The sequence below is a fragment of the Lucilia sericata genome, unplaced genomic scaffold (assembly GCF_015586225.1).
Source record: "Lucilia sericata isolate MDLA Ls3-8-SP2 unplaced genomic scaffold, ASM1558622v1 Contig000153F_arrow, whole genome shotgun sequence".
Lineage (NCBI taxonomy): Eukaryota > Metazoa > Arthropoda > Insecta > Diptera > Calliphoridae > Lucilia > Lucilia sericata.
Window position 1 is genome coordinate 378,857 of NW_023994184.1, and position 25,549 is coordinate 404,405.

The 25,549-nt window shown below is 30.9% G+C and overlaps 2 protein-coding genes across 2 annotated transcripts in view; one reads left to right on the forward strand and one right to left on the reverse strand.

Annotated features, from left to right (window-relative positions):
* LOC119601256 (neuropeptide SIFamide receptor) overlaps window positions 1-25,549 on the forward strand; it is a 37,416-nt gene that overhangs the window by 4,219 nt on the left and 7,648 nt on the right. The window contains exon 2 of the mRNA XM_037952083.1: window positions 20,972-21,071. Coding sequence (XP_037808011.1) covers window positions 20,972-21,071 — 100 coding nt within the window. The remainder of the gene's footprint in view (window positions 1-20,971; window positions 21,072-25,549) is intronic.
* Window positions 21,167-21,910, reverse strand: LOC119601258 (A-kinase anchor protein 14). The gene is made up of 3 exons (XM_037952084.1): window positions 21,784-21,910; window positions 21,485-21,615; window positions 21,167-21,418 (listed from the first exon to the last, which is right to left on the reverse strand). The coding sequence occupies exons 1-3, from the start codon at window positions 21,793-21,795 to the stop codon at window positions 21,280-21,282; spliced, it is 282 nt and encodes a 93-aa protein (XP_037808012.1). The 5' UTR covers window positions 21,796-21,910; the 3' UTR covers window positions 21,167-21,279.

Genomic DNA, 25,549 nt, shown 5'->3' on the forward strand with positions numbered 1-25,549 from the left:
AAGAAGGACCATGTAAATATAGACACAGACTGATAGAAAGACAGTAAGCAAATTAAATAAAACTTTTAAGAATTGTTAAAAGTGTAAATGACAGATGTCAATTGCGAGTGCTTGGCATTAGGCCTACAAAGCATAAAGGCTATTTATCAAATAATTGGCAGATTTTGTGACAAACAAATTTCATTTTCTTTTCATGATTATTATGAAAATGCACAAAATACTCAAAATCAGCAAATAAAATTTGGTCGAAAATAATCAATTGGCAGGCATTTGTATTTTGTTTAGAATAACATTTGCAAATGGCAGCATTAACTTTTAAACTCACATTATGTTTTCTTTATTTGTTAAAAAAAATATTCGAACCCAACATAAATACAAATACATACATACATATTTATTTAACTTTTACTGAAGAGTCGTTCAACTTAAACCAAAAACTAGCAAACAAAAAGTGTAATAAAAATAAAAGCAAAAGGATAAAAGGGGAAATAGTACGAATAGCCATACGAAAACAAATATTCAAATCTAATGGTTTTCATTTAAATAAATATTATTATGAATCAGAAAAGGATCTTAAGAGCGTTACACACCATAAAAATTCAATTTTGTTAACATAATCCCTTTAAATTAAGCTGGATAACAAGAGCTGTTAGAAGAAGAAAAAAAAAACACAACAACATTTGCTCCATTATAATAAAGGCCTAAAAAAAGGACATTTCACATCATACCCCAACAGAAAACTGATAATAATGTCATTTTGTTGTTGTTAATGAAATTCCTCAATGGTTTTCCTTTTTACTATAAACGAAAAATAATAGTCAAATAAAACAGGGAGGAAGTAGCGTAGGAAAAGGGAAAGGAAGACACACTAAGAAGCTAAAACTTACACAAAAATAAACGTTTTGTGGCAGGACCAACAACAACAACAATAACAACAAAAAAGTAACATGTCTACACAAATTATTTAAAAGTATTTGTTTGTATACAATGACACTTTTTTCTTTCTTTTAATTTCATTCATTCAAACAAAACAAACAAAAACACTCTCACTAACAAGCCCACACTCACACTCTCTTACACATTAACATCCCACAGTGGTATAGGAAAAAAAAAAGAGGGAAATAATTCGGTAACTTCTAAACGGTTAATCCGATTTTAATGAAATTTGGTGTGCACAAAGAGGAGGTGTTGTCGAGTTTAGGTTTTGAATTTGGACCTTATAGGCCAACCAGGGGCCCGGCGGGGGGTCATCAAATTAGGACACCTCGGCTATGTTAAATTTTTAAAACGATCCTATTTCTTCATTTGAGTTCCGATTTAAAAAAAATTTCGTATATAGAATCTCCTCATCGAGCACTATAAAAAATGTCGTCGTAGCAGTAAATTATCTCTTATAGTTTAGGAGATATTCGCATTTGAATATTAAAATTTTAAAATTTTTACCGTCCTTACTTTAGTTTTTTTGATAATAGCAGGTCCAAATATTTCCGATTTTCGCCATTTTTTTTTATTTGCTTAACAACAAGTTTATATACCAAGCAGTGAAAGAATTATGTAAAAATCATGACTGAGTCCAAAGTTATAGGCATTTAAATTTAAAAAATTAAAAAAAGGCGATTTTTTGTCATTTTTTTGGGAAAAAAGTATCTTTTTCTTTTTAAGTTATCTAAAAAGTTTCTAAGAAGATGTATATAGAATTTATACTTTTTGGAAAGCTGACTTTACATAAAATACGATAAATGAAACAAAACCTAAAAATTTTTGATACCGAGGGGACCAGGTCCATCCAAAAAAACCCTATTTTTTATGGAAAATTAAATTTTGAGCAAAAATTCTCAAATCGCATAGTCGATATCAAATTATAGTGACCTGTTTTATATGACCCAATAAGTTCTTAATCATTTTGTAACGGGTTTCGATAACCCCGCCCCTGGTATGGATATAATAGGCAAAAAACCAAAAAATCCCATTTTTGGGATTTTTTAAAACTTTTTTGGGAATTCCGGGATTTCTAATAAGAAAATTCAAAATTTTTATTTAATTTTGGATTTTGAGTAAAAAAATCTACCTAACTGTAAAATTTCATCAAAAAATATTCATAAATAAAATTTTTATTGCAATTTGAAAAATTTGTATCTTCGCAAAAACTGAATAAAAAACATTTTTTAATTTTTTTTAAAAAAAGTATTCCGCGAATTTTTTAATTTTCAAAAATTATATACAGTTTTGAAAAATAGACAAAATTACCTTTCCATTGATATATAACATGCCTACCTAATGTTTTTTAAGTGACAAATTAATTAGGGAAAACTCAACATCTTTTAGAAAATTTACCTAGCACTATTATTTTCATCCATATATGTAACAAATTTAAGAGTTAACCTTATGGATGAAAATAATAGTGCTAGGCAAATTTTCTAAAAGATGTTGAGTTTTCCCTAATTAATTTGTCACTTAAAAAACATTAGGTAGGCATGTTATATATCAATGGAAAGGTAATTTTGTCTATTTTTCAAAACTGTATATAATTTTTGAAAATTAAAAAATTCGCGGAATACTTTTTTTAAAAAAAATTAAAAAATGTTTTTTATTCAGTTTTTGCGAAGATACAAATTTTTCAAATTGCAATAAAAATTTTATTTATGAATATTTTTTGATGAAATTTTACAGTTAGGTAGATTTTTTTACTCAAAATCCAAAATTAAATAAAAATTTCGAATTTTCTTATTAAAAATCCCGGAATTCCCAAAAAAGTTTTAAAAAATCCCAAAAATGGGATTTTTTGGTTTTTTGCCTATTATATCCATACCAGGGGCGGGGACTTATTGAACTTATTGGGTCATATAAAACAGGTCACTATAATTTGATATCGACTATGCGATTTGAGAATTTTTGCTCAAAATTTAATTTTCCATAAAAAATAGGGTTTTTTTGGATGGACCTGGTCCCCTCGGTATCAAAAATTTTTAGGTTTTGTTTCATTTATCGTATTTTATGTAAAGTCAGCTTTCCAAAAAGTATAAATTCTATATACATCTTCTTAGAAACTTTTTAGATAACTTAAAAAGAAAAAGATACTTTTTTCCCAAAAAAATGACAAAAAATCGCCTTTTTTTAATTTTTTAAATTTAAATGCCTATAACTTTGGACTCAGTCATGATTTTTACATAATTCTTTCACTGCTTGGTATATAAACTTGTTGTTAAGCAAATAAAAAAAAATGGCGAAAATCGGAAATATTTGGACCTGCTATTATCAAAAAAACTAAAGTAAGGACGGTAAAAATTTTAAAATTTTAATATTCAAATGCGAATATCTCCTAAACTATAAGAGATAATTTACTGCTACGACGACATTTTTTATAGTGCTCGATGAGGAGATTCTATATACGAAATTTTTTTTAAATCGGAACTCAAATGAAGAAATAGGATCGTTTTAAAAATTTAACATAGCCGAGGTGTCCTAATTTGAGGACCCCCCGCCGGGCCCCTGGTTGGCCTATAAGGTCCAAATTCAAAACCTAAACTCGACAACACCTCCTCTTTGTGCATACCAAATTTCATTAAAATCGGATTAACCGTTTAGAAGTTACCGAATTATTTCCCTCTTTTTTTTTTTCCTATACCACTGTGCATCCTGTTTCCTTTTATTATTACATAGTTTCTCATTACTGCTACAGCTGTTGTTGTTGTTGTCATTATTTTGTTACATTAAATCCTGAGTCATTGACAATTAAATTGTTTTGCCTACAAAAAATATAAAAATAAACGAAACAAAAAAAGAAAGTAATTTTATTTTGTTATTTTTAACATTGCACTCACTCGCATTCTGTGTAGGGGGCTTTAAGTTATCGCAAATAGTGCTTTAAAAAAAGAGAAAATTCAAGAGGAGGTTGAGTAGGCGTGAAGTTTGTGGTATTATAGTTAGTACTTACTAAGTCAGTATAAAAGGGTGGTTTTCTTGCTCTCCCCTCCATTCTTTTCCTTTTAGTATTTCATTAAATATATGGGTTGTAGTGCTGAAAGCTTTTGTATGCTATTCTTTAGTAAATTTTTCTTTTATTTGTTTATCTTGTATTTTATATGTATGCAGTATGCTCATACTCTCATTTTAATAAATACTCACACACACACTCACATACATATTTTCTTCAGAAATCATAAGGCAAATACTAAAAACATACTGTTATCAGTGATGTCAATTTAGTGACTTTTTGACAGGTTGTAAATTTATTGTTTATTGGAAAGGGAAGTGCTAGAGTTATGAATTGTAACATTTTTTTTATTTAATACCATTTAATATAGTCACATAAATCATGTAGGTTGTATTTTTGGAGTCAAATACCATTGGCTACGTCGAACTTTATGTACCCAATACCATAACATTATATTATGGACTACAAACTGGCTATAAACTGGGCTAAAATCAATACTATAGATTAGTGTGAACTATAGTCCGGATCGTCATCTGGACTATAGTCTAAACGAAATATTACAGTCTGGAATTTAGACAAGACTATTGAAAAGACACAACTTGGATTACAGACAAGACAATAGTCTATCTATAGATTAGACTATAGACAAGACTATGGACAAGACTATAGACAAGACTTTAGACAAGTCAGGACTGTAGACTGGATTGTAGACAAGACTATAGGCTCGACCATAAACAGGACTATTGAATGGGCTGTAGACAAGACTATAGTCTGGACTATAGACAAGACTATAGTCTGGACTATAGACAAGACTATAGTCTGGACTATAGACAAGACTATAGTCTGGACTATAGACAAGACTATAGACAAGACTATAGTCTGGACTATAGACAAGACTATAGTCTGGACTATAGACAAGACTATAGTCTGGACTATAGACAAGACTATAGTCTGGACTATAGACAAGACTATAGTCTGGACTATAGACAAGACTATAGTCTGGACTATAGTCTGGACTATAGACAAAACTATAGTCTGCACTATAGACTATAGTCTTGTCTATAGTCTGGACTATAGTTTAGACTATAGTCTGGACTATAGTCTGGATTATAGTCCAGACTATAGTCTGGAATATAGACAAGACTATAGTCTGGACTATAGACAAGACTATAGTCTGGACTATAGACAAGACTATAGTCTGGACTATAGACAAGACTATAGTCTGGACTATAGACAAGACTATAGTCTGGACTATAGACAAGACTATAGTCTGGACTATAGAAAAGACTATAGTCTGGACTATAGACAAGACTATAGTCTGGACTATAGACAAGCCCATAGACTGCACTAGTTTGAACTATAAATTAAACTAATGACAAGATAAGGTGGAAGTCTGGTTCAGAAACAGGAGAAAGTAATAACATAGTAATAAAAAAGACGTATGATTATTTTTTTTGCATTTAAATAATTCCATGTTACGTATACGACCTGGATTTTATTAAAAAGGTTAGAGCTATTTTTTATATACTGGACTATAGTCCAGAATTATAGTCTTGTCTATAGTCTGGACTATAGACAAGACTATAGTCTGGACTATAGACAAGACTATAGTCTGGACTATAGACAAGACTATAGTCTGGACTATAGACAAGACTATAGTCTGGAATATAGACAAGACTATAGTCTGGACTATAGACAAGACTATAGTCTGGACTATAGACAAGACTATAGTCTGGACTATAGACAAGACTATATTCTGGACTAAAGACGATACTATAATCTGGACTATTGACAAGACTATAGTCTGCACTATAGACAAGACTATTGTCTGGACTATAGACAAGACTATAGTCTGGACTATAGACAAGACTACAGTCTGGACTATAGACAAGATTATAGTCTGGACTATAGACAAGACTATAGTCTGGACTATAGACAAGCCCATAGACTGCACTAGTTTGAACTATAAATTAGACTAATGACAAGATAAGGTGGAAGTCTGGTTCAGAAACAGGAGAAAGTAATAACATAGTAATAAAAAAGACGTATGATTATTTTTTTTTGCATATAAATAATTCCATGTTACGTATACGACCTGGATTTTATTAAAAAGGTTAGAGCTATTTTTTATATACTTATTTTTAAATTTTACTCATTCTTCTTACAAGCTTGTTAATCAAAGTTTTTTAATTCTTTAGCATAATAAACTTTACCTAATATAGTTTAAAATATAAATGACAGTGTTTAATAATTAATTAAAAACTTAATTTATATGTTTAACAAATTGTTTATATAAATAATTTTAACGTTTTTATTTTATTTAACTTGTCACAACTGCTTAAAGTTAATGCAATTTTCTATAAATGAGCAAAAACAAAAAAAACTACTTTAATTCTTACACTCATACATTTATACTCTCATTCACAACTTTTCATTTTTCAACTTTCTACTTCTTTTTCTGCTCCTCTACTTCAAAATTTGTATTTACTTCTTTTCATTTTGGGTTTCTGTAGTATACTCATACAAACGTACAGAAGCACAGACCCATAAATATACCAGAGTACAACAAGCATATGAATGTGTGTGTATGTATCCTTTTCCTTTTTTTTTTGTTAAAAGCAACAAAATAAAATTGCATGTATGGCTGGCTGACTGGCTGTTTATTTGTATGTATGTAAGTGTATTTATGTGGTTGTGTATATGTATCTATACTTAAGTGTAAAGGATCATCGACACAAAACTGACCTAATTTCAATTCTCAGTCAACTTAGGCGCAAGGCTGGCGCATAAGTTGATTGTTGTTGTTACTATACATACTTGTATATGTAGTACACTCTGCTGTTGCTGCTACTGCTATTTGTTGTTATCATTGTTGCTGTTGTTGTTGTTGTCGTTGTTATTTTCATTTTATAGTTGATGTTTGTTACCGTTAAATTGAATATGTATAAATGAATGTGTTTTGTATTTAAGAGTAATAGTATGAGAGAGAGCAAGTGTAAAGTGAATATGAGAGGTTTTTAAGAGGTGAGGTAGGTTGTTGGTTATAGAGCAGAGTTGATTTTTTAGTGGGTCAGTGGGTGAATTTAAAGGTGATTTTATATTAAACTGTAGTTGTATTAAAAAAGAAAAAAAAAACTGGCAAAATAAATACATACACCTATATAAGGCTTTAAAAACATATACATACATATGTAGTATATGAGTATAAGGCAGGGTTGGGAAATAAAATATCAAATGTACTAATCAAACAATAAAAATGTACTTTTTTGAGAACTTAATTGTTATGAGTTTACCACTCCTGTAATACAGTATTAAGTATAGACTAGATAATAGTCTGAACTATAGTCTCGACTTTAGACTGCACTGTAAACTGGACTATTGTTAGCACTATAGACTACTATCTTTGGACTTTACTATAATATGGACTATAAACTAGACAATATTCTAAACTATATTATATTATGAACCGTCAACTAGACTGTAGTCCGGTCTTTAAACTAAAGTGTTGTCAGAATTATAGACTAGATTATAGACTAGACGATTGTCCATAGACTATAATATAAACTAGATTTTTGTCTGGAGTGTAGACTGGACTATAGACTGGTATACTACATAGTCTGGACTATAGACTAGACTATAGACTAGGCTATAACCCGGACTATAGACTAGGCTATAACCTGGATTAAACCATAGACTAGACTATAGTTTGGAATATAGAATATACTATAGTCTGGCCTGTAGACTAGACTCTAGTCTGGACTATAGCCTAGACTCTAGTCTGGACTATAGCCTAGACTCTAGTCTGGACTATAGCCTACACTATAGTCTGGACTATAGATTAGACTATAGTCTGAACTATAGATTAGACTATAGCCTAACTGGACTAGACTAAACCATAGACTAGACTATAGTCTATACTATGGACTAGACTATAGTTTGGACTATAGACAAGAAAAATTCACACACAAATTACCATTTTTAAAATTTAATTTATTTAAAATGGTTTTTATATATTTCCATAAACAATATTGATTAAAAGTTAACAAATTTTATTCACAAAACTTTAGCATCTATTTCAAATCATTGGTTTTGAATCTTTTGTAATTTGAATAGATAAAAAATTCATCATTTCATCATATTTTCCTAAAAAAGTTAACAAGTTTTTTTTTTTTGCCAAAGTCAAGGTTAAATAAGAATATTTTCAAATTCCAACTTTTCTAAACTAATAATAATAAACATAAAAGTAATATGTGTAATTTTCAGTTATCAGCAAACATTTCATAAATAAAATTACCAACAAAAAAAGTACTAAAATGCCTTAAATGTACAATTTTTCATACTCAATTTGTCAGTTCTGACTGAATGGGACTAATGAAACTTGTTGTGTGTATTACAGTCGTACTCGTACCAGTAGATGACTACATTTTGTATGTAGGTTTTTTAAATATTTATTTATTTAAAAATGTATGTAGCACAATTTCTGTTTTGGTTTTGGGGTGGTGCTGCTTCTAGTGGTGTTCTAGTATTGCCTAGATTTTCTTATTTAATGTGTTTGCATTTTTATTCTGTTTGTATACGGTTTATTTGGGTTTTCTTGTTTTTCTGTATAGGTGTAGGTTAGTTATTTTTGCATATTATTTTATTATTCTTTTATTATGTTTCTAAGCAGGTGATTCTTTTATTATGTATGTAGGTATATTTTTAGAGTGTTGTTTATTTCTTTATATTTTTGGTATGCAAAATTAAACAAGAACAACTGAAATAAAATGCCTTTGTGTATTTTTCTTATTCAACGCACGCATTCATTATCGTTAATGTAATATTTAAGTATGAAAGAAATCTAAACCATTAAATTTTACCCCTGCCCCTTACAGACTCTCACACAAACAGACACACACACGAAATGATTTTATGCTTTTTATACAAAAATGTTATTTCTCTTCCTTCGACGCCTACAAACAAATACATAAATAAAAAGTATTCGTACAAGTATTTGCAATTTGTTTTATTTTTATTGTCATTTGTTCGTTCGTTCCTTTGCCAGCCTTCCAAACTGCTGCTGCCTGTTGTCGACGACCCTCTTCACATATTTATTTCCAATACATGCCATTAATATCTAAGTGTATTATTATTTAAATGTCTGTATATGTTTGTAATAGTGTTCGAGTATGAGCCTGTATATGTGTGTCATTTTTAAGGTTACATTAGGTAAGAACGAATGGCAGGAACCAAAGGTATTTTGATTTGATTTGTGTGCATTGATTGTTGACTGGGGAAGTATAACCAATTGAAAAACACTCAAAATGTTGTTGGAAAAAGACTATGACTAGACTATGACTAGACTATGACTAGACTATGACTAGACTATGACTAGACTATGACTAGACTATGACTAGACTATGACTAGACTATGACTAGACTATGACTAGACTATGACTAGACTATGACTAGACTATGACTAGACTATGACTAGACTATGACTAGACTATGACTAGACTATGACTAGACTATGACTAGACTATGACTAGACTATGACTAGACTATGACTAGACTATGACTAGACTATGACTAGACTATGACTAGACTATGACTAGACTATGACTAGACTATGACTAGACTATGACTAGACTATGACTAGACTATGACTAGACTATGACTAGACTATGACTAGACTATGAGTAGACTATGACTAAACTATGAGTAGACTATGACTAGACTATGACTAGACTATGACTAGACTATGACTAGACTATAGACTATGACTAGACTATGACTAGACTATGACTAGACTATGACTAGACTATGACTAGACTATGACTAGACTATGACTAGACTATGACTACACTATGACTACACTATGACTACGACTATGACTACACTATGACTAGACTATGACTAGACTATGACTAGACTATGACTAGACTATGACTAGACTATGACTAGACTATGACTAGACTATGACTAGACTATGACTAGACTATGACTAGACTATGACTAGACTATGACTAGACTATGACTAGACTATGACTAGACTATGACTAGACTATGACTAGACTATGACTAGACTATGACTAGACTATGACTAGACTATGACTAGACTATGACTAGACTATGACTAGACTATGACTAGACTATGACTAGACTATGACTAGACTATGACTAGACTATGACTAGACTATGACTAGACTATGACTAGACTATGACTAGACTATGACTAGACTATGACTATGACTAGACTATGACTAGACTATGACTAGACTATGACTACACTATGACTACACTATGACTACACTATGACTACACTATGACTACACTATGACTACACTATGACTACACTATGACTACACTATGACTACACTATGACTACACTATGACTACACTATGACTACACTATGACTACACTATGACTTCACTATGACTACACTATGACTACACTATGACTACACTATGACTACACTATGACTACACTATGACTAGACTATGACTAGACTATGACTAGACTATGACTAGACTATGACTACACTATGACTACACTATGACTACACTATGACTACACTATGACTACACTATGACTAGACTATGACTAGACTATGACTAGACTATGACTACACTATGACTAGACTATGACTAGACTATGACTAGACTATGACTAGACTATGACTACACTATGACTACACTATGACTACACTATGACTAGACTATGACTAGACTATACTAGACTATGACTACACTATGACTACACTATGACTACACTATGACTACACTATGACTACACTATGACTACACTATGACTAGACTATAGACTTGACTATGACTACACTATGACTACACTTTGACTACACTATGACTACACTATGACTACACTATGACTACACTATGACTACACTATGACTACACTATGACTACACTATGACTACACTATGACTACACTATGACTAGACTATTACTACACTATGCCAAGATTTGAGTTCTTTTTTCTTCTTCTTTTTCAAACTTAAACTACAATTTTAATTTAAATATAAGAACATTTTTTACTAATTATATTAAAATTTGACCAAAGCAATATTTTATGTAGTTATAACGAACAAAATTCATAAATTTCTAAAGTTGTAACAAAGTAAAACTATTTCTATTCATATTTAAATTTTTATGAAAATATCCTTTTTTTGTGTTCCTTATTAACTTTTTATTTTTACATTTTTTTACATTTACATTTTTTTCATTAAAATTTCCTTTTTTAAATCTCGCTGTAAAAATCATAAAATACTACAATTTCTGGTTATTACATGAAAACCTACTGGAGAAAAAAAAACGTAATTTGTTGTCATTTAAAGTATTGAACTTTCCCCGGTTTGTACTTACAAATCGTTAAAAATTGTATTCGTTTAACTTTTGGGTTGAGCTAAACATAAGTTTTGTTTCATTGTTGTTGATGTCGTTGCTTTGCTGCTGTTGTTGTTGCTGTTACAATTTGACTTTTGTTGTAGCAACTTGTATAAAGTGCAAACGTGATGGCAAACTTTTTAAACATCATAATGATGTTGTTACTCAATCATGACAACATTGATGATGATGATAATGATGATTGAAATAAAAGTGTATTTAAGTTTAGTTTTTTGTTTGTGTTGTTTTGTGTTATTAAATTTGGTTTTTGTTATATGTTGGCATTTTATAATACAACTCGTACGTTTAGAACAACAACTTGTTCATATGTAGAAAATATTATCTAAGAAATATACAGACACATCGATACATAGTTTAAATAGAAAGACAGACAGACAGGCTGATAGACATTTGTATACATACACATAGATACTTTTGTACTTATTTGCACATTGATAGACTTTTGCAAACATTTTTATATACATACAAGACTATGAATGTACATACATATGTAAATGTGTGAATATATACCTTTATGTAGATATGCATGTGTTTGTATATATAACAATAAAATATATAGACAAACACAAAAAAAGAAATATGCAAGCGAAGCACACCTTCAGCCTTAAAGTGCATCGGAAGGTTGTTTGTTGTACTCAAGGCTATTTGCGGCTGGATGGATAAAAGTTGACCTAAATATTTTGCTCAACGACCTAATCATCAGGGTTACCAACACACCGTACTTATAAATACTTGCACACACAAACAATCACACACCCATACGGATATGCACTACTCACAGATACACTTCAACATACCAACATACAACACTTTTACACGTATGAGAGTGCAATTCCATACATTCAGTGAAAAAATTCTCTATTAAATATTTGAAATAAAAAAAAGTTTGTTTTAAATTTTTGCGTACACCTTTTTTTTAACATAATTTAGTTTTGCAAATTTGTTTTGTTGTTTCGTTTAACGATTTTATCTATAGCACCTTGTTTTTTGTTTGTTTGAAATAAATATTAAAAAATTATTGATTTTCACTTTTCACTGAAACATTCAGCATATGAATCAATCAGCAGTTTTAAGGAAATAATAATTGTTTAATATATTTGGTGGTAGTTGTCATATTTAAAATCTGGGGTTTTATTAATGTTTTCTTTTAAGATTTCCCTACTGTTTTACTTCTTTACGCAAGGAAATTTAAAAATCTCTTTTTCCCACAAATTATCGGGAAATAATTTTTTTTTAAATATATTTGGGAAATTTTTCAAAATACACCTGGGCCTCCAACGAACATATTATGCGCCTCTTTACCAGTGTCTCTGGTGGGAATCGAACCCATGACCTCAGGTCTGTCATACTAGAATACTAAACTAAAATATAAAATTTTTAACATTTCTTTGAAAACCCCAAAGCAGAACAGAATTTTTTGAAAATTTTTTCTTCAAAAAGAAAAGTGAGACTTAATTCTGAAAATTACTTCAACTTAAGAAACTTCTTAAAAAATACCTTTAATTTCAAGTTTTAATTTTAATAATCTGCAATGAAGAGGAAAATTAAGTCTTACTATCATTATTTTAATTTATTAACTAAAATCAAGAAAAAAGCTATAATAATTCACTTTTGTATTTATATTTAAAAACCACTGAAACTGTCAAAAATTTAAAAATATGTACATAAATTTTGTCATGCTATAACTTCTAGTCATTCATCAAATTTATTTGACAAACATTAAGCTGCCCCCAGATAACCATTTGCTAGTGAAAGCTAAAACCCCAACTCTTCTAATAAACTGCCAAAGAATAAAAATGCATACGAATAAATAAATAAAAAAAATAATAAAACAAATTATTCAAAAGTTACTTTAACTTTTGACCTTTCCACTTGTGGTCAACGTGGCTTTATTGTGGTAATTTATTTTATTATTTTTGTATCTTAATACTTGTACAATCAGCTATCTATGTATGGCAATCCATTCATCCATTGTACCAGCCCCATCCATATTGATTGACATTTTGACAGATCTGTGGTTTCGTTTTTTACGACGAAATTATTCCAGTATTATTTATAGTGTTTTACTGTTAACAAATCATTAAAATTTTTATTAAAACAACAAATATTTCATGAAGTTAGCAACCAACAACGAAAGAATTGACAAAAATCTTTAATAAAAACGCGTGTGCCTTTTAAGCAAATGTCCTTAAGCCGTTTGCAAAAAAAAAAAAAAAAAAAAAATCTAAAGGAAACCACACACATGTCATGTTATTCTAATAGAAACAAATAATAAAAATAAAATCAAGTTAATAATATTTGTATTTTTTATTATTTTTTATCATTATTATCATTGTCATCCTCATTATGACAATTATGCGTCTTATATGCAGATCACGTAATTATGTTTATTTAATACGTTTCCCAAACATTCATCCATATATTATCACTCTGGGAAAAACTTTCATCGAACCTTATCAACAGTCAAACGGTTGAGCATATACATAGATACTATAATCTTATGCTAGACTTTGTAAACATATTTTGTGAATTTAGTGAACAGGAAAAGAAAAATCATAAAATCAAATAAAATACAAATATTTATACGACTATTTAGCTACAAATACAAGAAATAATAAATACGTGGCTCTTTTTTATGGCTCATAAATTAAACAAATTATATCGTTATAAATGTTTCTAATAAATTGAATTCTAGATAAACAGGCTCACACTCTTTCGCAGTTATTTATTATGAATCTTAACATAAAATCGTCTACATAAATATTTGTTATAAATGGTTATTTAAGGATCCTATTAAGTGTTTTGAAATGGAAGATTTTTAACAGGATATTGTTTGTTGAATGTGATAGAAAAGAGAATATTAAACCATCAATTAATTAGGGAATTTCTAGGGAAATATTGAACAATTATTATGCAGATATGTTCATTGAAATGATTAATGGCCTAATTAAAAAGTAGATACTATAAAGACTCTTATGTACGATTGACTGGAGAAGTTTTAGTCGACTCTATAGTGGACTCTATAGTTTAATATAGACTAAGCTAGTCATAGTCTAGTCATAGTCTAGTCATAGTCTAATCATAGTCTAGTCATAGTCTAGTCATAGTCTAGTCATAGTCTAGTCATAGTCTAGTCATAGTCTAGTCATAGTCTAGTCATAGTCTAGTCATAGTCTAGTCATAGTCTAGTCATAGTCTAGTCATAGTCTAGTCATAGTCTAGTCATAGTCTAGTCCTTAGTCTAGTCATAGTCTAGTCATAGTCTAGTCATAGTCTAGTCATAGTCTAGTCATAGTCTAGTCATAGTCTAGTCATAGTCTAGTCATAGTCTAGTCATAGTCTAGTCATAGTCTAGCCTAGTCATAGTCTAGTCATAGTCTAGTCATAGTCTAGTCATAGTCTAGTCATAGTCTAGTCATAGTCTAGTCATAGTCTAGTCATAGTCTAGTCATAGTCTAGTCTAGTCATAGTCTAGTCATAGTCTAGTCATAGTCTAGTCATAGTCTAGTCATAGTCTAGTCATAGTCTAGTCATAGTCTAGTCATAGTCTAGTCATAGTCTAGTCATAGTCTAGTCATAGTCTAGTCATAGTCTAGTCATAGTCTAGTCATAGTCTAGTCATAGTCTAGTCATAGTCTAGTCATAGTCTAGTCATAGTCTAGTCATAGTCTAGTCATAGTCTAGTCATAGTCTAGTCATAGTCTAGTCATAGTCTAGTCATAGTCTAGTCATAGTCTAGTCATAGTCTAGTCATAGTCTAGTCATAGTCTAGTCATAGTCTAGTCATAGTCTAGTCATAGTCTAGTCATAGTCTAGTCATAGTCTAGTCATAGTCTAGTCATAGTCTAGTCATAGTCTAGTCATAGTCTAGTCATAGTCTAGTCATAGTCTAGTCATAGTCTAGTCATAGTCTAGTCATAGTCTAGGCATAGTCTAGTCATAGTATAGTCAAAGTCTAGTCGACTTTAGAAGTACTCTACAGATTATCTTTTCTTTATGGAGTCAATTATAAGGCCAATATTGCCTACTGTTGAACCGACTATATAGTCGACTTTAGAGTCAATTTTAAAATTTAGTGTACATACTATATATTTGGCTATAGAGTCGACTATTTATTCATCTTTAATCTGAGGACCTACCCTACTCAAAAATCAATAGAATCAGAGTTCAGTGATTCTTATTTTGAATTTAGAAACTATTGAGCTAAAGACAATATGTTAAACACAGATCAGACTAGTTTTTCATTTCACCTACCCTCTGTGCACCCACCACATACATACATAAATATACATACATTGATAATCTATAGCGGCCATTTTTCAACAGACAAAGTTTCTCAATCAATATAAAAGCAGCACCCATAAATCAAAATAAGTAACAAATTAATGTTGGCTTAATGGTTAAACTAATTTTTAACCGCATGTGGTCTAAAGAAAAACGAAAATCTAATGAAACATTTCATTACACTTACATAATTAATACCTACTAATTACTAACGTGTAAATTTACTAATTAAAGTTGATTAGCACGAAAGTTGAAATAATAACAGTTTAGTTAAAAAAATCAACTACATAATCTTAATTTAAGTTAATTAAATAGTATTTAAATATCTAATTTAAACATACAACACTTGACCTTAATTTATTTTTACAAAACGGAAATGTCAATTTAATAGTTAAAATTGATTTTCAGTAAATATATTCTAGTATTTACTTTCCTTTTTTTAAGTTTTTAATAAATTTGTTTAAATTTTATTTCTAGTTGGTTTGTTGAAAATTTATTGTACATAGTATTTAAATTCGTCATTAATTAATTTCACGGTTTATCTTTTAAAATTTGTTACCATCGAAAAAACAAACAGTTGAAAGTAAAGTTTTTGCAAAATTTTAAATTAAAATAAATAAACATCCACATCAAAACTCTTGTTCTTCTTCAAAGTTTGAAGTATTCAAATAAATACTCTCTCATCATTTAAAAATGTCATGAGACATGAGAGTAATAACTTTTGAAAAGGATTACAAGCAAAATGCTCGTATAAAACATAAATGAAAAATGTATTAAAAACAGCACTATATCCCTACAAACATTTTCTATTGCGGAAGTTACCCGTGTGAAACTTCCAAACGTGCTAAAAGCTCGCCAGCGATGTTGCGGAAGTATAAGAATTCTTGTCACCAGTCGGGAAGAACTGATGCCGAGCTGGGGAACGTCTAATAGTAACTTGGAAGATACTTCTGGAAGACCCGCAGAAGAAACTTCTAGATGACTCTTGGAAGTAAGGTATTGCCAAAGACTCTTCTAGATGTGACTAGGAAGTCACTTCTTGAAGTGACTACCTAGTATCCTCTAGAAGATGAGTTTTCTCTTCTTCTAGAAGAAGAGTATTCTCTTCTTCTTGAAGAAGAGTATTCTCTTCTTCTTGAAGATGAGTATTCTCTTCTTCTAGAAGATGAGTATTCTCGTCTTCTAGAAGATGAGTTTTCTCTTCTTCTATTTGTATACTCACCAAAATAAAATCTATAAAAATAAATCTAAATAAAATGAAATTTTATAGTTTTTATTGAATTAATTGAAATTAAAATAGTAGAAAAAATAACAGATTTAACAACTAATCTAAAAAAAGTAATATATGTACATTAGACCGACTCACAAAAAATGGTGCTTGAGTTACCCCCCTCATAATATTCGCTGTTATGTAATATGATGTTACCCAAAATATTTTCGGTTAAGTGTTGTCCATTCGTGAGCTGGACAGTTTTAAAGAAAATATCGTATGGGAACACGATTCTTCATGTTAAATTCAATATTTTATCCAGCTTCAAAAAATCTTTGTTATGTTTTATAATGGTTCCCAAAATATTTCTAGTCTATCGGTGGCCGTTCGTGAGCTGAACCGGTTACAAAAAAGTCCCTTTTTAGTTATTTTGTTTTAAATTATACAGCATTTCTTAAACAATATATACAGTATGTGGTATCATTTGAAAGGTTTTTTGAAGCCAAGTCTAGTGGTGCGCAAAATTTGCAAAATTGTGCATATATTTAATTTTTCTTAGTAAAAACCTAACAATTTTAAATATTTTGGAATATGACAATTATAAGCAAACGGTTATTTATGATTAATACATCATTGGACGCGACTTTAAAATACCTTTTAAACGATACCCCGTATTGGATATTTTGTTTCAAAACAAACAAAAATTTAAAAAAAATAATTCCAAAATACCTTTTTTTAATTTGGTTCAGTGGTCACTTAAAATATTTTGGGAATCATCATAAAACAAAGCAAGGTAAATTTTGGGAGGGGTAACAAAAACACGTTTTTGCTTTCCATACAGAGGGAGTCGGTCTAATGTACATATGTATCAAAAATTTAGAATTATTACCTTATAATAAGATAATTTTCAGGGAGTCTGTATTAATATTCCAACTGCTGACTGGTATACTCCCAAAAATTGTAAAACGTTGGACTCTAAAATATTTTTGTAGTTCTTCATCAATTTTATGATTAATCCATCAAATTGTAAGAGTTATATTATTGAACGCATTAATCCTTCAACGAAATAAACCAAAATAATGTTATAATTAATATTGAATATACATACTTTTGTATTTATTGAAATTACCAGTTATACTTTAGGAAGCAATAAAAATAGGATTCTCTCATGTCCAATACATTTACCACCAAAGTTTAAACGGTCAGATCCATTTTTTACATTTTCTGCAAATAATCGACATTTTTAGTAGAACCACGTGATGAAATAAGACATTTATAACTTACCAGATCCCTTTTTTATATTTTAATTCAGTTAGAAGTATTTTAATATTAGCTACTGCTTTCTAAAAAATAAAATAATTAAAAATTAATTAATTTATTTATTTATTGTTTTGAATCAATAAAAACATTACCTTTCATGAACATTTTTTCAATAACTTGGAATTAAACCGTCTATAAAGATCTGAAGTCATGGATTATTTTTTAAATTATTTACAGTCACTAACGATAGAAACACCTTAACGACCCTAAACGGGATATTGCTTTTGACATTTTTTGTTTGCTCTCTTCTAATACTTAGGTTCAATATCTTGGGAACAGCATGCTAAATATTAAGAATATTAGTATCTTATGATAGGTCATAGAAAGACCTGGTGTTAATAACTAAAAAAGTACCTATAATTAGAATAATTAAATCCAAAGCTATATGGAAATTAATAAAATTGTATTTATTTAAAAAAGGTGGGTTTAAAACTATCTGATTTCAATATTAAATATCTTATATGGGCAATTTCGTGTCGAGTGACCCAAGTCAAAAAATAATTTATGTATAAAACAGTAGTATTAATTTCAATATAGTGATTCCAGACCTAAACGCGCAAATAGTTTTAAAAATATTGAAAGTTAAGATTTAACTCAAATAAATCTAAATATGTTAAAAATGCAATGTTCATCAAATGAAAGCCGAAATGTACAACTTGAAAAAGTCTTTAAATGCTTATACCTCCTAAACGAATTAAGAGAGAGTCGAAATTTAATATAAAAACATTTTTAATGAAACATATTAGACTTTTTTAAAAATAATGGAAATGGAAGCCGTTTAGAGTTGTTAACATATTCCTAAAATAGTATTTTAATATGACAACTTACTTTTTAATTTTATTTATATAATCCTTCCTTATACTTTTTGGTATATATTTAATACACTTCGCCAATTAAGAAAACCTTCTTAAATGTTTATTAACAGTTGATTTTTAACACAACACTGTCATATTGTTTTTTATTACTTAAGATTCACAATATTTTAATTACACTATTTTTCTATGAACATTAAATTCAAGAACTCATTTAAGTTTTACGATGAATAATTAAAACTGAACATGACTGAACAAAACACAAAACATCACTGAACTTAACAAAATTTCTGCATTATTTATTTTTATTTTTTTTTTTTTCACGCTAAAAAATGGAGTATTTATATTTTTTGTTTTTGTACTCTTCTTACTATCATCCGGAAGTAACCTAAAAGTATACTTCCAGACGGCGAAAACTAGAAATCAATGTATTTCGTTTTTGTAAAATGTGTGCTCTCGTCTGACAATTGTACAGAAGTGACTACAATCCACACTTCCAGATGAATAAAATACAACATTAATGTGAACACTCTTCAAACTGTCTTCCAGAAGTGACATAAACATACAAATCAAGAAGATACAAATTAGGAAACAATGTATTTTGTTATTGTAAAATGTGTGTTCTCACCCAACTCTCATACAGAAGTCACTAAAACGTATACTTCCAGATGAAAAAAATTCAACAGGCATGGTTTTTTGTTTAAGCAAAATGGATGCACTCTTCTAACTATCATCCGGAAGTAACTTAAAAGTATATTTCTAGAAGACGAAAATTCGAAATCAATGTATTTTGTTTTTGTAAAATGTGTGTTCTCGTCTGACAATCGTCCAGAAGTGTTTCTGACGTGGCGTCTGGGGTGATGCGCAATAGTTTTCTCTTTTAAATGTTTGAAGGGATGCATGTAGATCAGTGGTGCTCAAACACATACTACCATAGACTACCATAGTTTTATTTGTATTGGTAAAGCAGCAGAGAACAGAATTCAATTCAAAATAAAAGTATACTAATAAAATGACTACAAACTATAAAGTATATGCTAACTGTCAAATATTTATTATGGATTTTGACAGCCAGCGTATAGCAACGTCTATATATAAAAAACTATCAACTGTTCTCCCATGTTCTTCTACATTAATTCGGCTATCTCAAAATTTTGTTGTTGTATTTCTGTGTGTATTTTAAAAACGTCGCGGACAGACCTTGCTTTGACAAGTGCTGATCAGCAACTGATTTGATTTTGTTTTTCAAGTTGAGAGCAAACCAACTGATATTGCTCATTATAAAAAGAAGAAGAATTAAACCTATAGTGTATGTGTATCAACTTAGCGTCAGCAGAATTTTCTTACCCTATCACGCGTGCTATGACACGGCCATATTGAGCTTCTCTGATGTAGATTAAAAGTTTAAATTTGTCAAGTTAAAGTTTAGGAAGAAGCGTAGAAAAAAAACCCTGAGTTAGTATATCGATAAATTCAATGATGTCAATATGTCGGTTAAGGAATGCAATGAAAAAGGTATCTTTTATTTTTTCAAAAGGAACCTTTTTCAGTTCATTAGTTGACGTTCATAACCTTGGAAAAGGTAAAAGTACCTTAAAGTCTCCAATATATAGGTTAAATATATCATGAAAAGTACTAGTTGAAGAAAAAAAAAGTACCGAAAATCCTTTTATACGGATTTTCATTCACAGAGCATTCAAAAATGTTCTGTGAAATTAACAGCCTAAATACTAATCCTTATAAATGTAAACAAACCACTAAATAAAAAACGCCAAATTAGCCACACTTTAACTACTTAATACAAATTCATTATTCACATTTTTGTCTTGACGATGATGACGATGACTTTTCGCAAACAATGTTGTAGTTATTTTCCCTACTAAAAATTTACACACCGAAAAAAAATAGCAAAACGACAACAAAAAAAAAATTAAGCGCCAACAATTACGTTACATTTTTCACAAACAATGTTGCAATTTTTCTTTTGTATTTCTTCCCATTTTATAGCATGGATGCTGGGCTGGCTAATGTGCAAGACGGTTCCCTATATACAGGGTGTATCGGTGGCAGCATCTGTTTACAGTTTAATAGCGGTATCATTAGACAGGTAAGTACCTTAAGAAAATAACACTTAAATGAACAAACACTTTTTTGGCAATGTTCATTTTATTTAAAAAAAAGATTTTTATTTTATGTTTATATAGTATAAGTATACATTTTTTTTGTTGCAAAAAGAAGTTTTTTTTTGGGAGGGAGGGATTTTACAGGATTAGGTTAGATAAGGTTTAACAACATGGAAAAATTCCATCAACAACTCAATGATGAGCTATAACTGCAGGATGAGCATGATGCACGGGTACTAAAGGTACCACTGGCTTAACTACTGGTACAACAGGTACTACAGGTTTAACAACATGCACCGCTTTAACAGGGGCAGGATGTTGAATAACATGGCTGCAGACAAAAGAGAAGCAATTAATTTAATACAGAGTAATTAAGCAGAGAACAGCTTATACTTACGAGTGCACAGCATGGGCAGCATGATGATGTATGGCAGGACCACCATGGGCTGCAACAGGATGGGTTACCACTGGAGCTACCACTACGCCTGGCTCAGCAACAGCAATAGCAAAGATAGACAAAACCAACAACTGGAACAAAAAAAATACAAAACAAATATTTAATATTTCTCATACAAAATGACTAAAACTTAAGTAGATAAATTGAAATTGCTCCATAGCCAAAGGCGCCAATTATTCATTCCCCAATTGTCTACTTTCTTTAATACACTCGACTGAATAAAATACACTTTAACTTACTAGTTTGAACATGATGATAATGAGGTTTGTGAATTGTTGTTGTTAAAAAAGGATGAAGTTTTTTAAATGTTGAATTTGGTTTGGCAAATGATTTGCAACTGATGTTAAACCTAAAACTTGACGATGCTTTTATACTCTTTAAACAAAGTGTGTGCTTAAGTATAATATCGAAAATTCTATTCTAAATTGTGTGTGATTTTAGTTTTTTTTTTGTATTCCACATGCCTGCTAAAACACACCAGACACATGACGCCTGTTTCAACTTAAACTTAAGTTAGAAAATATTAAAAAAAAAAACACTTGAAATTGTTGAAATTGAAACTAGATGACCGCCGTTTTATTGTCAGTATTATTATTGTTGTTGTTGTATGTGTTGTGTTTAGTACGCTGCGTACTATTTAGTATTCAATTTACTACTTACTAACTACCGGCGTGATTGTAGCCAGCCTCTCTTTCTCATAGTGAAGTTAGATAGTTTTATTATTATACTACGTCCTCCTTTCCATTCATACTACTTCATGTGTACACCATTTCCAAGGTTTTTTTTGAACTTTTTTATCATTTACAATGCTAACTGCTTATAAATGATTTATTTAACAAAAATGTTTTGTCTATACAAGCGGCTTGACAAACAAGTCAATATTTTAAGTTTTTGCAAACCTATTGTGTAGTGTGCGGGAGCATTTCGAGTTTATTATGGAAACAGTGTATTGAGTAGTAGTAAAAGTTACAGTTAAATAAGTAAACACTTCCAAACGGGAATGCAAGGAGACATCAAGTCTATCATAGAAAAATTGTTTCACATACTAAGTACGAAAAAATCTACCACACCACCCCATTCTCTCTTAATATTTAAAGTTACTATAAACATGTAGTAAGCAAGTTCCATATTAGGCTGTGTCGAATCTTATTTACCCTTCTCCATAGTGTCCTCTTTTTAGATTTTCATTCAATCAAGACGTTGCGTCTTTTATTCTATGCTTCTAGGTTTAATTTAAAAAAGATGTGAAAAGTACAAATTGAAGAACGAAAAAGTACCAAAAATACCCTTTTTATCGGTTCTCATTTACTCCGGGCTCTGAATGCTTGATTGATTGATTAAGGGGGCACCAAGCACTACGACCCAAGTTAGGAACCACCCAAAGATTTTGGGGGTCACCTTTGACAGCCTGTTTACTTCCTCAGCTCATGCCACTGCAATTACGCACAAATTGCGAAGTAGAAACAAGGTCCTCAAAGCGCTAGCCGGCAGCACTTGGGGAATGGACAAAGAAACCTTGTTGGCTACCTATAAAACAATTGGCCGGTCAGTGGTCAATTATGCTGCCCCAGTGTGGTCTCCATCGCTGAGTGATACCCAGTGGAGAAATATTCAAAGCTGCCAAAATGCTGCCCTAAGGACTGTAACGGGCTGCATGCAAATAACCTCAGAACACCATCTACATGAGGAAACGAAGGTGCTCCCAGTCAAGGAACATAATGACATGCTGACTAAACAGTTCCTCCTGGGATGTCACCGGAGGAGTCATCCCAACTTTAACATCACACAGTTGGATGCTCCCCCGAGGCATGTCAGGAAGGACCTTCGTATACGAGTTATGTTCAAGATCCCTTAGATCGGACTTCGTATACAGCAGCTTTGAACGACATTCATAGAGACGCCATCAATACCGCGGTTTCAGGTTACCGCATGAATGTCGTTCTTGAAGGTCGCCCACCGCCCATAGCAGAAATAGAGAAGAACCTGCCGCGGAAAACAAGAGTTGCTCTGGCACAACTGAGATCGGGATGGAGCAACAGGCTCAACGCCTACTGGTCCCGCATAGACCGTGCCGTCCCCAATATATGCCCATCTTGTGGACAGGGTCCCCATGATACCCACCACATATTCAACTGTCCAGCCCACCCTACTTCACTTAGCCCAATGGATTTATGGACTAACCCTGTTGAAGTAGCCCAATTTCTTGGCTTGGACCTAAATACAGAACCCCCGGATTAAAATTGTATAGTTTAAGCTGTTACAACAACAACAGCTCAAGTTAGGATCTTTTGTGCAGCACTTTTGGTTGTCCATTGGACATTAAGTTCACGTATGAATCTTAAACTTTATGTTCTAGACGGTGAGAAATTGAATAATTCATTTCTGAGAGTCCATAATGGCTGACAGTCACAAAGTAGATGTTCAGAGGTTTCATCATGCATTTCGCAGAATCTGCATAGCCTCTTCACATTGTTACCAAGAATGTGCTGGGGGTATCTAAGTCCACAGTGTCCGGTATAAAGTTCTGTTAGTAATTTTAGATCACTCTTGTTAAGTGACTGTAACTTTTGGCATTTACCTTTCGTTAGCATTATGAAGCCTTTTGCCTGTCTGAGTCCTGATATTGACTCCCAGTGGTGGAGAAATTCAGTTTCAATATATGAATCGACTTTTTCCCTAATGTATCCTTTGGGGATACCAAAGAATAGTTCTGGTTCAATAAATGGGCGCCGTGCGCCCCTGTTTGCCAGACAATCTGATCTTTCATTGCCAGAGTGTCCTTCATGGCGAGGTATCCAACATAGTTTGAGTTTATTATGTTTACCCAGTTCATTTAGAGATGTCAAACAGTCAAGTACGACACCCGACCTGATTTCATATGATAGTAAAGCATTAAGGGCGGCCTGACTATACGACATCACAAATATCTTTAATCCTCTCAGTTTTCTTCTCTGACATTCTCTAATGCAAATGATAATTGCATACACCTCTGCCACTCTGATTGCGTAATTTCTAGGTTCAATATTATAGAAAACTCACAGAGTACCTTTTGAAGTACAAAAAACTACCAAAAAGTCCCCTTTTATTGGTTCTTATTTACTCCTGGCTTTACATGCTTAACATTATGTTTCAAGGTCATAGATAGATAGAAAATTCAAAAAGTACATTTTTAAGAACGAAAAAGTACCAAAAAATACCCTTTTTATTGGTTCTCATTTACTCCGGGCTCTACATGCTTAACTTTATGTTTCAATATAATAGAAAATTCAAAAAGTACTAACTAAAGAACGAAAAAATACCCCAAAAAATAGTCCTTGGTACATGGATTACAAACAATTCTGAAAATTAAAAATAAAAATTTTTAAAATTTATTTTAAATTTTTTATATTTTTCCCAATCCTGCTAAATTTCTCACACACAATTTTCCATCCTTGATTTTGGCATTAAGAAATCAATAACAACACACAGTTTTATAAGTAAGATTGCCTCAGATTTTTGATCAGTTATTTAAGGACCGATTTTGCTGATGTTAAACAGGAAACTTCTCAAAAGCACGTCTGAATTATAGATATATATTGGATCCAGAAGATATCTGAGATCTTGAAAAAATAGATTTCAATAAACATGCATATGGACAGACAAAAATATCGACGGACATATGATACGGACGGACATATACATATACCTTATAGGCTCGGAAAATTTATATGATATTATAGCAATTACAAACGGAATGACAAACTTTACATATGTATACCCTTCTCATGATGGTGAAGGGTATAAAAATACTACAACTTTAATGTTAAATTATACAAACGTAATTGTCACATTTTACACACTTGACAACAAAATAATGAAAATGCTGCAATAGCAAGAAAATTAAACATGCTGTCAGTTTTTATTAAAAGTATTATGCATTATTTCTTGTAATAAAAAAAAAAACATACACACACACAATTATTTGGAATTACAAACCGATCGGTAGACAAATAGCAAACATGAAAG